This window comes from Scylla paramamosain, chromosome 49 (genome assembly GCF_035594125.1).
Source record: "Scylla paramamosain isolate STU-SP2022 chromosome 49, ASM3559412v1, whole genome shotgun sequence".
NCBI lineage: Eukaryota > Metazoa > Arthropoda > Malacostraca > Decapoda > Portunidae > Scylla > Scylla paramamosain.
In genome coordinates, this window is record NC_087199.1 from 1732501 (window position 1) to 1745000 (window position 12500).

General features: G+C 40.4%; 3 protein-coding genes across 6 annotated transcripts in view; 1 reads left to right on the forward strand and 2 right to left on the reverse strand.

Moving 5' to 3' along the window:
- LOC135095408 (rho GTPase-activating protein 44-like) overlaps positions 1-3773 on the reverse strand; it is a 13136-nt gene extending 9363 nt beyond the window's left edge. Inside the window, exon 1 of the mRNA XM_063996227.1 lies at positions 3569-3773. Coding sequence (XP_063852297.1) covers positions 3569-3627 — 59 coding nt within the window. The 5' untranslated portion in view covers positions 3628-3773. The remainder of the gene's footprint in view (positions 1-3568) is intronic.
- Positions 3774-4994: 1221 nt separating this feature from the next.
- Positions 4995-10711, forward strand: LOC135095374 (cytoplasmic dynein 2 light intermediate chain 1-like). 3 transcript variants are annotated; one of them, XM_063996156.1, is made up of 10 exons: positions 4997-5369; positions 5730-5973; positions 7726-7827; positions 8106-8279; positions 8814-8906; positions 9064-9176; positions 9735-9848; positions 10043-10175; positions 10379-10477; positions 10597-10711. In XM_063996156.1, exons 1-10 carry the CDS (start codon positions 5359-5361, stop codon positions 10663-10665), a joined length of 1152 nt encoding a protein of 383 aa, XP_063852226.1. In that variant the 5' UTR covers positions 4997-5358; the 3' UTR covers positions 10666-10711. The 3 variants fall into 3 exon arrangements, with proteins under 3 accessions (XP_063852227.1, XP_063852228.1, XP_063852226.1); XM_063996157.1 differs by lacking the exon at positions 8106-8279 and having other exon boundaries at positions 4995-5369; XM_063996158.1 differs by lacking the exons at positions 7726-7827; positions 8106-8279 and having other exon boundaries at positions 4996-5369.
- A 659-nt stretch (positions 10712-11370) lies between these two features.
- LOC135095373 (dual specificity protein kinase TTK-like) overlaps positions 11371-12500 on the reverse strand; it is a 43100-nt gene continuing 41970 nt past the window's right edge. For both annotated transcript variants that reach the window (XM_063996153.1, XM_063996154.1), the window contains exon 9: positions 11371-12063. In XM_063996153.1, coding sequence (XP_063852223.1) covers positions 11812-12063 — 252 coding nt within the window. In that variant the 3' untranslated portion in view covers positions 11371-11811. The remainder of the gene's footprint in view (positions 12064-12500) is intronic.

Below are 12500 nucleotides of genomic sequence, written 5' to 3' on the forward strand. Positions count from 1 at the left end.
TATGAGAAGACAAGTAATGGAGGAGGAGGTGGAGGCGGATGAGGAGGAGTAGGAGGAGGAGGAGGAGGAGGAGGAGGAGGAGGAGGAGGAGGAGGAGGAGGAGGAGGAGGAGGAGGAGGAGGAGGAGGAGGAAGAGATAGATTATTATTATTATTATTATTATTATTATTATTATTATTATTATTATTATTATTATTATTATTATTATTATTATTATTATTAGTAGTAGTAGTAGTAGTAGTAGTAGTAGTAGTAGTAGTAGTGGTGGTAGTAGTAGTAGTAGTAGTAGTAGTAGTAGTAGTAGTAGTACCAAAACAAAATAACACATTGAGAGAGAGAGAGAGAGAGAGAGAGAGAGAGAGAGAGAGAGAGAGAGAGAGAGAGAGAGAGAGAGAGAGAGAGAGAGAGAGAGAGAGAGAGAGAGAGAGAGAGAGAGAGAGAGAGAGAGAGAGAGAGAGAGATGCAAGGACAGACATAAGTGGGAAAATTCTATATGAACCCTTGAGAGAGAGAGAGAGAGAGAGAGAGAGAGAGAGAGAGAGAGAGAGAGAGAGAGAGAGAGAGAGAGAGAGAGAGAGAGAGAGAGAGAGAGAGAGCACAGATAAACATATACAAATAAGAACAAACAAATAAACAAACAAAACAAACACACACACACACACACACACACACACACACACACACACAAACATCAATTACATTCACAAGGTAACTACATTTCACATAAACATATTTTCTATAGTAGCAGCAGCAGTAGCAGAAGCAGCAGCAGTAGTAGTAGTAGTAGTAGTAGTAGTAGTAGTAGTAGTAGACAGAATTATTTAACTAAAAGCCACAAATTATATACACAGACAATTTAAGAGATAATTAAATATAAAGAACATATATATTAGGAGTTTATATAATTAGGAAGCTTTTTGTGACTGTATAAAGCAAAAAAAAAACCCTCAAATTTATCAAAAAACCCAGAATTAACAAAGACAAGATTCAGTTTAGCAAATTTACCAGTTAATATAATTGATCTAGTGGATTAAATGCTTACAGAAGACACCTATGTATTGAATTAACTAGAAAAAGGAAGGAAAAGAGAAAGGGAACAAGATATATAGGGAAATTAAGAGCCTGGCCAAGCTGAGGTAAATATGAGATGCATTCAAGTAACCGTCAATTATCTGATTCAATATGGTGGCGATTGTTCGATGATGGGTTGTACGTTTTTGTTTTTTTCTCTGTTATCGTTTCTTTCTGCCTCTCCATCTTTCTCCACAGTGTTTGTTAATGTTTCATCCACCTCTCCACTGCGCCTCATCCACCTATCTGGGTCATAAGTGGAGATATGAGCCAAAAAGTACAGGTGGAGAAGGAAATTTAATTATAAAGTCCACGTTTTTTTTTATTTTCTCTGCTATTGTTTCTTTCTGCCTCTCCATCTTTCTCCACAGTGTTTGTTAATCTTTCATCCACCTCTCCACTGCGCCTCATCCACCTATCTGGGTCATAAGTGGAGATATGAGCCAAAAAGCACAGGTGGAGAAGGAAATTTAATTATAAAGTCCACGTTTTTTTTTATTTTCTCTATTATCGTTTCTTTCTGCCTCTCCATCTTTCTCCACAGTGTTTGTTAATGTTTCATCCACCTCTCCACTGCGCCTCATCCACCTAGCTGGGTCATAAGTGGAGATATGAGCCAAAAAGTACAGGTGGAGAAGGAAATTTAATTATAAAGTCCACGTTTTTTTTATTTTCTCTATTATCGTTTCTTTCTGCCTCTCCATCTTTCTCCACAGTGTTTGTTAATCTTTCATCCACCTCTCCACTTCACCTCATCCACCTAGCTGGGTCATAAGTGGAGATATGAGCCAAAAAGTACAGGTGGAGAAGGAAATTTAATTATAAAGTCCACATTTTTTTTATTTTCTCTACTATCGTTTCTTTCTGCCTCTCCATCTTTCTTCACAGTGTTTGTTAATCTTTCATCCACCTCTCCAGAGCACCTCATCCACCTAGCTGGCTCATAAGTGGAGATATGAGCCAAAAAGTGCAGGTGGAGAAGAAAATTTACGTTAAAGTCCACATTTTTGTTATTTTTTCCTCCGCCGTTCCTCCGTGTCTCTCCATCTTCCTCCACGGTGTTCATTAATCTTCCATCCATCTCTCCACCTCTCCTCATCTACCTAAACTTATGTGGAGGAGAGAAATTAACCAAAAAGTGGAGGTGATAATTTAAAAACTGTCAAAATCTCTTATTTTTGTCTTTTTTCCCCTCCATTTCTCCTCCCTTTCTCTCCATCTTCCTCCACACTGTTCCTTAATCTTTCCTCCATCCCTCCACCTCTCCTCATGCACCTCGATCAATGTGGAGGAAGATGAAAGAAGTAAGAAGAGATTAATAACAAGAAGTAAATAATGATCATAAAGATTTTACAAAACCTTACTCACCTCCACCTTTTGACTAATTTCTCTCCTCCACACTGGTCTAGGTGGATGAGGAAAGGTGGAGGGATGGAGGAAAGATTAAGGAACATTGTGGAGGAAGATGGAGAGGCAGAGAGGAAAGAGAAAAGAGAAAATAGCAAAAATATGAAACCTTCTGACAAATTTAATCTTCTTTATTTCCATTTCTTAGCTCATATCTCTCCTCCACACTGGTCCAGGTGGATGAGGAAAGGTGGAGAGATGGAGGAAAGATTAAGGAACATTGTGGAGGAAGATGGAGAAGCAGGGAGGAAAGATGGAAGAAAAAAAGCAAAACTATTTGAGATTTATGATATTTTCCTCCTCCTCCACCTCCACTTTTTGCAATATTCCTCCACTTACAACCCAGCTATGTGGATATGGAGAGGTGGAGAAGTGAAGGAGGGATTAAGGAAGAATATGGAGGAAGATGGAAGTGGAGGGAAGGAGATAAGGGAGAGAAACAGGAGAGAAAATCATAAAAAATAGAGGGGCCTTGAGAATGACAATCCACACACACACATCCACATTTTTCCTCATATCTCAGAGCCAAAAGGACAGAAGTGGATGAAAGACAGTGGAGAGGTGGAGAAAGGCTCAAGGAAGGATGTGGAGGAAAGTGGAGGTGAAGGAATGAAGAGAAGAGAGAGAAATAACCGATAAACTAAAGAGAAACTGAAAAAAAATGTGACGATCTTGTTCGATACACCACACACGCCTCCACATTTATGCTTATATCTCGTAATTAAGTGGACAGAAGTGGATGAGGGGAAGTGGAGAGGTGGAGGAAGGGTTAAGGAAGAATGTGGAGAAAAGTGGAAGCAAACGGATCGCGAGAAATGGGAGAAATAAACGATAAACAAGAGAGAAACTGACAAAAATGGGAGGGGCCTTGAAGATGACAAACGAGACACACCTCCACATTTCTCCACATATCTCCACTCCACACGGGCAGAAGTGGATGAAATAGGGTGGATAGATGGAAGATGGATAAAAGAAGATATGAAGAGGAGATGGGAGTTGAAGGACAGCGGAGAGAGGCGTGAGAGACGAACAAAACACACACAAACACACACAACCACTCCCCCACACGGCCAAGCACACACTGACTGACCTAAGAAAAAGATGGTCAGCTTGTTGCCTAACGCGTTTTAACTGTCTTCCGAAGTTCATGGCGGCTCTTCACAACTGCTCACGCCTCCTGGCTCCACATTTAGGCAGCAGGCGCGGCTCCACGGGGGAAAATAAGGGGAAAATTGAGGGAAAAAGTCACCCGCACCTCCCTCTTTCACTCCTCCAGCTAGACTGTCGTGTTTACTTCAAGCTTCTATAGTCTTTCCTTCGCTCTCTTCCTCTTATTTATTTATGTTTTTTGTTATTTTGGTTTGTTTTTGTTTTTTTAATTGTTGTTTTTTTGGTGTTTCTTTTCTTTTGGTTTGTCTGTTTTTTTTTGGGGGGAGTTTGCTTTTAAGTGCTCAGTTGTTTTTGAAAATGTAAGATCTAATATATGTATTTTTTTGTTTATTTATTTATTTGTTAAGTTTATTTTCTCTTTATTTATTTTTTTACTTAGCGTTTTACTTATTTTATTACTTTTCAAAAATAATCTCAGTTGACTTTTCCAGTGGAGGGATAAATGTCACTATTACCCACCATTGTTATAATCATTAATGCATTTACTTGATTTATCGGGTTTATCATTACTTTTTTATTTCCTTGTTCATTTATTTTTTTTTCTTATATTTCTAATTGACTTCAAGGGGAGGAATAAATGTCATAGGATTTCCTGCACGGTGAGTGGTCAGCTTGGAGGGCCCTCGACCAATCAGCGCGAGTATTGGGTGAGAGAAGGGAGATCCGCCTTGATAATGAGCGCGGGCATCTCGAATTATCAACATGGTATAATTTCCTGTCCGAGATACGGAACCTGACTCACTGCGTTTAATGAATGACTTCCTTTCATTTTTTTTTTCCGTTAGGTTATCACTTTGAACTTAATGATGGCGATGAAAATGGTCGAATTTGATTAATTATTCTGTTGATCCTGTATAACCTGAGTGAAAAATAAAAATAATAATGATGATGATAATGATGATAGTAACAACAACAACAACAACAACAACAACAACAACAACAACAACAACAACAACAACAACAACAACAACAACAATAATAATAGTTGTTGATGCAAAGGTTTATAGCCCATGTCTCTCTGCACTAACAAAAAGGCAAATAATAAGCAAACAGCCATTGAAATAAATAAAAAAAAAAAATATTAGAAAACTACGATCAAAATTATAAAACCAAATAAATCAATTATAAAGCAAATGCAATAAGGAAAATATATATAACACACCCAACAAAAAAATAAAAATAAAAATAAATAAAATAAAATAAACAAAACTAATAAAACTAAAATAAACAGCAAAAATAAAAGAATAAAAAAAAACACCAAAATGAAATACAAAGCAAGTAACAAACGAATAACAAAATAATTGACACATAAAACTTTATAACCCAGGTCTCTCTAAACGCGCGCATTCCTGTTTACCATATCACTGTGTCTCATATACATCCGGGCCACACAGCCACAAACTTCAAAAGGCTGTAGATTAAAATATACACGTTTTTAATGGTGCTTTTACGGTTCAAGGGACAGATTAACAATATTTCTACACTATAAACATGAAAAACAGCATTGAGAACACGGTTAAACATCTCTGTGGCCTTGAAAAATAGAGTTGGTGAAAAAAGGGTTAGCATTTTTCAAGTGTCGTATTTCTGATAGTTGAGAAGGAAGAGGAAGAGGAAGAGGAGGAGGAGGAGGAGGTAATCAGCTGTTTCTTTGGCTGAGAGGAGGATAAAGAAGAGGAAAAGGAAGAGTTTGGAAGACGAAAGAGGAAAATGACGAAGAGGTGAGTGTGTGTGTGTGTGTATGTGTGTGTGTGTGTGTGTTAGATATTGAGAGAGAGAGAGAGAGAGAGAGAGAGAGAGAGAGAGAGAGAGAGAGAGAGAGAGAGAGAGAGAGAGAGAGAGAGTGCTATCGACATTTGAACACCTGTGAAATATCGACCGAGAGAGAGAGAGAGAGAGAGAGAGAGAGAGAGAGAGAGAGAGAGAGAGAGAGAGAGAGAGAGTAATCAATTTCTTAACTACTACTACTACTACCACCACCACCACAACAACCACTACTACTACTACTACTACTACTACTACTACTACTACTACTACTACTACAACCCTTTCTATACCTCCCCTTCCTTCTCCTTCTACAGCGCGTTCGGCAGCAGAGCAAACAGCAGCAACAGCAGGACTGGCAGCAGTAGAAGCGAGGCACGAGGAGGAGGAGGAGGAGGAGGAGGAGGAGGAGGAAGCGGAGGAGGAGGAGGAGGAGGAGGAGGGCTAAGTGTGTGGGAGATGGCTGTGGCAGAGGGAAAGAAGAAGAGAAGTGGGTTGGTGTCTGATGGTGACAAGGCGCCCAGGGAAGCTACTGTGCTTTTAGTTGGGACTCGTGGCTCGGTTAGTAGTAGTAGTAGTAGTAGTAGTAGTAGTAGTAGTAGTAGTAAGATAGTAAAATAACAACAACAACAACAAACACTCCAAACTCATTTATTCATTAATTCACTCACTCGTTCATCCATTTATTAATTTATGCATCTATTTCTTCATTCATTCCTTATTTCATCCACCTAACCTCCCTTTCTCCTCCTCCACCTCCACCCATCACTCACCCACCCACTAAAACGCTCAATTAATTCACTATCTATCTATTTATTTGTCAATCTAAGCTCTAACACGTAAAAAACACTAATTATCTATTTTTATATGCATCTCAAGTTTCCTTTGTGACCGTTCTATTGCTGCTGTGGTAGACGGTCACTGTTCTTCTCCTAAATCTATTAACAGTGGTGTTCCTCAGGGTTCTGTCCTGTCACCCACTCTCTTCTTATTATTCATTAATGATCTTCTAAACCAAACTTGTTGTCCTATCCACTCCTACGCTGATGATACCGCCCTGCACTTTTCCACGTCTTTTCATAGACGTCTAACCCTTCAGGAGGTAAACATATCACGCAGGGAAGCCACAGAACGCCTCACTTCTGATCTCTCTAAAATTTGTGATTGTGGCAGAGCAAACTTGGTATTGTTCAATGCCTCAAAAACTCAATTCCTCCATCTATCAACTCGACACAACCTTCCAGACAACTATCCCCTCTTCTTCAATGACACTCAACTGTCCCCCTCTTCTACACTGAACATCCTCGGTCTGTCCTTTACTTATAATCTGAACTGGAAACTTCACATCTCATCTCTAGCTAAAACAGCTTCTATGAAGTTAGGTGTTCTGAGACGTCTCCGCCAGTTTTTCTCACCCCCCAGCTGCTAACTCTGTACAAGGGCCTTATCCGTCCATGTATGGAGTATGCTTCACATGTCTGGGAGGGTTCCACTCATACTGCTCTTGTAGACAGGGTGGAATCAAAAGCTTTTCGTCTCATCAACTCCTCTCCTCTAAGTGACTGTCTTCAGCCTCTCTCTCACCGCCGCAATGTTGCATATCTAGCTGTCTTCTACCGCTATTTTCATGCTAACTGCTCTTCTGATCTTGCTAACTGCGTGCCTCCCCTCCTTCCGCGGCCTCGCTGCACAACACTTTCTTCTTTCTCTCACCACTATTCTGTCCACCTCTCTAACGCAAGAGTTAACCAGTATTCTCAGTCATTCATCCCTTTCTCTGGTAAACTCTGGAACTCCCTGCCTGCTTCTGTATTTCCACCTTCCTATGACTTGAATTCCTTCAAGAGGGAGGTTTCAACACACTTATTCATCAATTTTTGACCACTGCTTTGACCCTTTTATGGGACTGGCATCTCAGTGGCCATTTCTTTTTATTGGATTTTTGTTGCCCTTGGTCAGTGTCACTCCTACATAAAAAAAAAAAAAAAAAAAAAAATCCTCCCTTATCTTAATCTTGATGCCACCACCACCACAATCACCTAATTAATTCACTATCTATCTATTTATTTGTCAATCTAAGCTGTAACACGTAAAAAAACACAAATTATCTATTTTATATGCATCCTCCCTTATCTTAATCTTGATCTTGATGCCACCACCACCACCACCTAATTAATTCACTATATATGTATTTATTTGTCAATCTAAGCTGTAACACGTAAAAAAAACACTAATTATCTATTTTATATACATCCTCCCTTATCTTAATCTTGATCTTGATGCCACTACCACCACCACCACCACCACTACCAGGGTAAGACTACACTGCTACAACGGTTCCTGGACAGAGAAGAGACAGCCAGACAGACGCTTGCTCTGGAATACACCTATGGGAGGAAGACTGGCCGTACCCTGGTGAGAGAGAGAGAGAGAGAGAGAGAGAGAGAGAGAGAGAGAGAGAGAGAGAGAGAGAGAGAGAGAGAGAGAGTTATTTTTATTATCAGTTCTAACTTTTTATTTACGGTAGCTATAATAATAATAATAATAATAATAATAATAATAATAATAATAATAATAATAATAGTAGTAGTAGTAGTAGTAGTAGTAGTAAAATAATAATAATAATTTAAACTACACAATCTCTCTCTCTCTCTCTCTCTCTCTCTCTCTCTCTCTCTCTCTCTCTCTCTCAGGTAAAGGACGTGTGTCATCTGTGGGAATTAGGCGGCGGTTCTCTCTTCACGCCCCTTCTCGCCACGCCCATCACGCCCAGGGTTCTCCCACGCCTCTCCCTCGTTCTCACCCTTGACCTCTCCCGCCCCTCCACCCTCTGGACTGACCTTCTTTCCCTCATCGCCGCTCTCAAGGTCAGAATTGGCGGGAAAAGTGTGTTGAATGTTTTGGTTCGATTTGGTTTGTTTTTTTGTAACGGGTTCACTAATCGGTGTGGTATTTTTTTATTTATTTATTTTATTTGTTTTGTTGGGATTGGAAGAGTGTGTGGGTGGATTAATTGATAGATAGAATGACTGACTGATAGATAGATGTACAGTGACATAGGTAAATATAAAGACGAATAGATAGATAGATAGATAAACACAAACGTAGACACAGACAGACAGACAGACAGACAATTATACGAAAAAAAAACATATATATACATAACGAAATAAACAAAATAAATAACAAAAAAAATAAATAAGTAAAAAAAAATATAGCAATAAATACAAACAACAAAATATTGACTACAATTAATAGAAATAAATAAATAATAGCGTCTTAACTATTACTACTACCACTACCAATACTACTACTATTTTTTTATGTTTACTAATACTTATGTTTAACTACTACAAACATTACTACTACCACTACTACTACTACTACTACTACTGCTACAGGAGGAGGTTGGGAAGGCAGCAGCAGTGATACCAGAAATGAAAGAAACCTTGGAAGCCGCAGCCAAGAAGAGATTGGAGACTGGAGGCAATAGTGTGAGATAGCTCTCTCTCTCTCTCTCTCTCTCTCTTTCTCAGCCATCAAGTCTTATTAATTTATTATTATTATTATGAGATACTGAAAATATATTGTTTAAATGAAAAAAAAAATAAAATAAAATAATAATCTCTCTCTCTCTCTCTCTCTCTCCAGGTCGAGTCAGAGGTCACGCCCTTCATGGTGCCCCTGGTCATCATAGGAGGCAAATATGACCTCTTTCAGGAGCTTGACCCCGAGGAAAAGAAGGTCATTTGCAGGGCACTGAGGTGAGGTGGTGGTGGTGGTGGTGGGGAGGGTGTGTAGAGGAGGAGGAGGAGGAGGGAGGAGGAAGGAAGGAAAGGAACAGGAGGAGGAGGGGGAAAGAGGAAGAGGAGGAGGAGGGGGAAAGAGGAAGAGGAGGAGGAGGAAGGAAGGAAAGAAGGGAGGGAAAGGAGGACGAGGAGGAGGAATCTGAAAGGAAGAAGGAGGAGGAGGAGAACGAAGAGGAGGAGGAGGAGGAGGAGGAGGAGGAAACTAACTGTAAGGAAGAGGAGGAAGGAAGGAAGGAGGAGGAAGAAGAGGAGGAAAGGAAAGGAAGGAGGAGGAGGAGGAAGGAAGAGGAAGAAAAGAAGGGAATTATATAGTAAACAAAATTTCTCTCTCTGTCTCTCTCTCTCTCTCTTTGCTTCTTTCCTTTTCTCTCTCGTGTTTCTCCCTACCTCGCCCTTCTCTCTCTCTCTCTCTCTCTCTCTCTCAATCTATCATTTTTGCTTTCATTCAATTTTCTCCCTTCCTCTGTCCACCCCACTCCCTCTCTCTCTCTCTCTCTCTCTCTCCCTCCGCAGGTTCGTGGCACACACACACGGGGCGTCTCTGCAGTTCTTCTCAGCAAGGGACCCTGGGCTGGTCAAGAAGGCAAAGGAAGTACTAAGCCATCTTGCTTTTGGGACGGCTGAGAGGTGGGTGAGGGGGGGGGGGCAGGGGGAGAGGGAGAGGGAGAGGGAGGAGGAGAAATGGTTGTTATAGTAGTAGTAGTAGTAATTGTTGTAGTAGTAGTAGTAGTAGATGAAGAATACGAGAGAGAGAGACCCCCCCACGACCCCTGCCCTGTACACCCCCCCCTTCATCCCCACTAACCCCCCTCCCCCCACAGCCGGAGTCTAGCCCAGGATTACAACAAGCCGCTGTTAATTCCTGCTGGTAGTGACTCGCTAACGACCATTAACCTGAACGAGGCCCTTAATTTGGACACCTGGAGCCACAAGTTCACTGCTAAATATCCACAGGTGAGAGGGAGAGGGAGGAGGAGGAGGAGGAGGAGGAGGAGGAGGAGGAGGAGGAGGAGGAGGAGGAGGAGGAGGAGGGAAGAAGATAAGTGGAGGAAGAGGAGGAGGAGATGCAGAGAATAGAGAAAAAGAGCAGAGAGAGAGAGAGAGAGAAACTAAAAACTCAAATTCTTTTCCCCCCCTCCCTCCCTCCCCCCATACAGGAGGGGCAGGAGGGGTCAACAGCCCTACCGGAGGACCCAGCACGTGACCCGACCTACGCCGAGGCTGACGTGGACAACCTCAGGACACAGAAAGATGAGGTCAGGTCAAGAGAGAGAGAGAGAGAGAGAGAGAGAGAGAGAGAGAGAGAGAGAGCGAGAGAGAGAGAGAGAGAGAGAGAGAGAGAGAGAGAGAGAGCTAATTCTTTCTTTTCCTGCAGGAGTTGGAGAGAATCAGAAGAGAAGTCGGGAGGAACAGTTCACGCTGGGCTGACCTTGACCTGAACTGAGAAGGAGGAGGAGGAGGAGGAGGAGGAGGAGGAGGAGGAGGAGGAGGAGGAGGAGTGTCCTGTATAATAATTAGGAGATAGAGGAGGAGGAGGAGGAGGAGGAGGAGAGGAGAATTGAGAGAGAATGAGAGAAAATATGGACAGAGAGAGAGAGAGAGAGAGAGAGAGAGAGAGAGAGAGAGAGAGAGAGAGAGAGAGAGAGAGAGAGAGAGAGAGAGCTGAGTTGAGCTAATAATAATAATAATAATAATAATAATAATAATAATAATAATAATAATAATAATAATAATAATAAATAAACAAAAAAATATAGTTACTTTCATTATTACAAATACCACAATGCACCACCACCACCACCACCACCACCACCAACAACAACAACAACAACAACAAATTTTCCAAAGAATTAAATAAAAAAAAATAAAAAAATGCCCCAAAAATCTTTATTATGTTTAGTGAAATAAAAAAAAAAAAAAAATAGAAGCAGAATGTTTAAATAAAAAAATAAATAAATCAATGGACTAGGAGACCAAGGCAACAAGTAATAGTAGTAGTAATAGTAGTAGTAGTAATAGTAGTAGTAGTAATAATAGTAGTAGTAGTAGTTACAATAATATAAACAAAAGAACACAATTTATAAAGCCTATAATAAGTTTACAGTAAATATTTTCAAGCTTATATGAACTTAAACAGGAATGCTTGCTGTGAGAGAGAGAGAGAGAGAGAGAGAGAGAGAGAGAGAGAGAGAGAGAGAGAGAGAGAGAGAGAGAGAGAGAGAGAGAGATTCATCATTACTGGCACAACTAAACTACAGTAACTTTAATAATAATAATAATAATAATAGAATAGAAGATTACATAAGATTGTCTGGATGAACACACACACACACACACACAGTCTCTCTCTCTCTCTCTCTCTCTGAAGAATATTTATCTATAGTAGAATAAAATGATAATAATAATAATAATAATAATAACTCCTTCAAGCACTAAATAAATTATATACAATGGCAAACATATAATAATAATTACATAAATGACTCATTATTACTGATTATTATTGTAGTAGCAGTAATAGAACACCACCACAACCACAACAACAACAATTACACCACCACCATCACCACCACCACCACCACCACCACCATCACCCGCTTAACATAGGATGCGCCAGAAGTTCCTCTATGGAAGGCCTCAACAGGGGTTCGTATTGCAAGCACCGCCTCAGGACGTCCTCCAGGTGCGGGTGACGGGTGGCGGGGAAGGTGATGGTGGTGTTGGGGTTGGATATGGCCGCCAGCTTCATCAGGGTGTTCGGAATGTGCTGGAATGGGGTGCGGCCATAGGTGAAGTTGTACAGGATGCAGCCCAGCGACCAGACGTCTGATTTAACCTTGATCTGGAATGGGTGAGGAATGGGTTGAGGAATGGGTGAGGAATGGGTGAGGATATGGGTGAGGGAATGGGTGAGGAATGGGTGAGAAGATGGGGTGACTAAAAATCCAATGAACTGCAAAAGGGAAGGAAGTGATGGGAAAGAAAATAATTGAGAGGAAATGGGGAAGGACAAAGAGAGAGAGAATAACTGAAGAAAGAGGAGAAATGAGACGAAAATGAAAACACAGAAAAGAAGATAAATAAATAAATAAATAAAGTAAAAAAATAAAGAAAAAAAAACAACAAAACAAGAACAAAAATTAAAGAAAAGAAATAAAGAAGAAGAAGAAGAAGAAGAAGAAGAAGAAGAAGAAGAAGAAGAAGAAGAAGAAGAAAGAAGAAGAAGAAGAAGAAGAAGAAGAAGAAGTGAAAATAAGTGTGTGTGTGTAAGTGTGTTAC

What these genes read in the sequence shown, in the direction of transcription:
- LOC135095374 (XM_063996156.1), top strand. An exon ending in GGAAGACTGGCCGTACCCTG is followed by an intron (nt 7,828 to 8,105) that starts GTGAGAGAGAGA and finishes TCTCTCTCTCAG; the next exon opens with GTAAAGGACGTGTGTCATCT. An exon ending in GTCATTTGCAGGGCACTGAG is followed by an intron (nt 9,177 to 9,734) that starts GTGAGGTGGTGG and finishes CTCCCTCCGCAG; the next exon opens with GTTCGTGGCACACACACACG.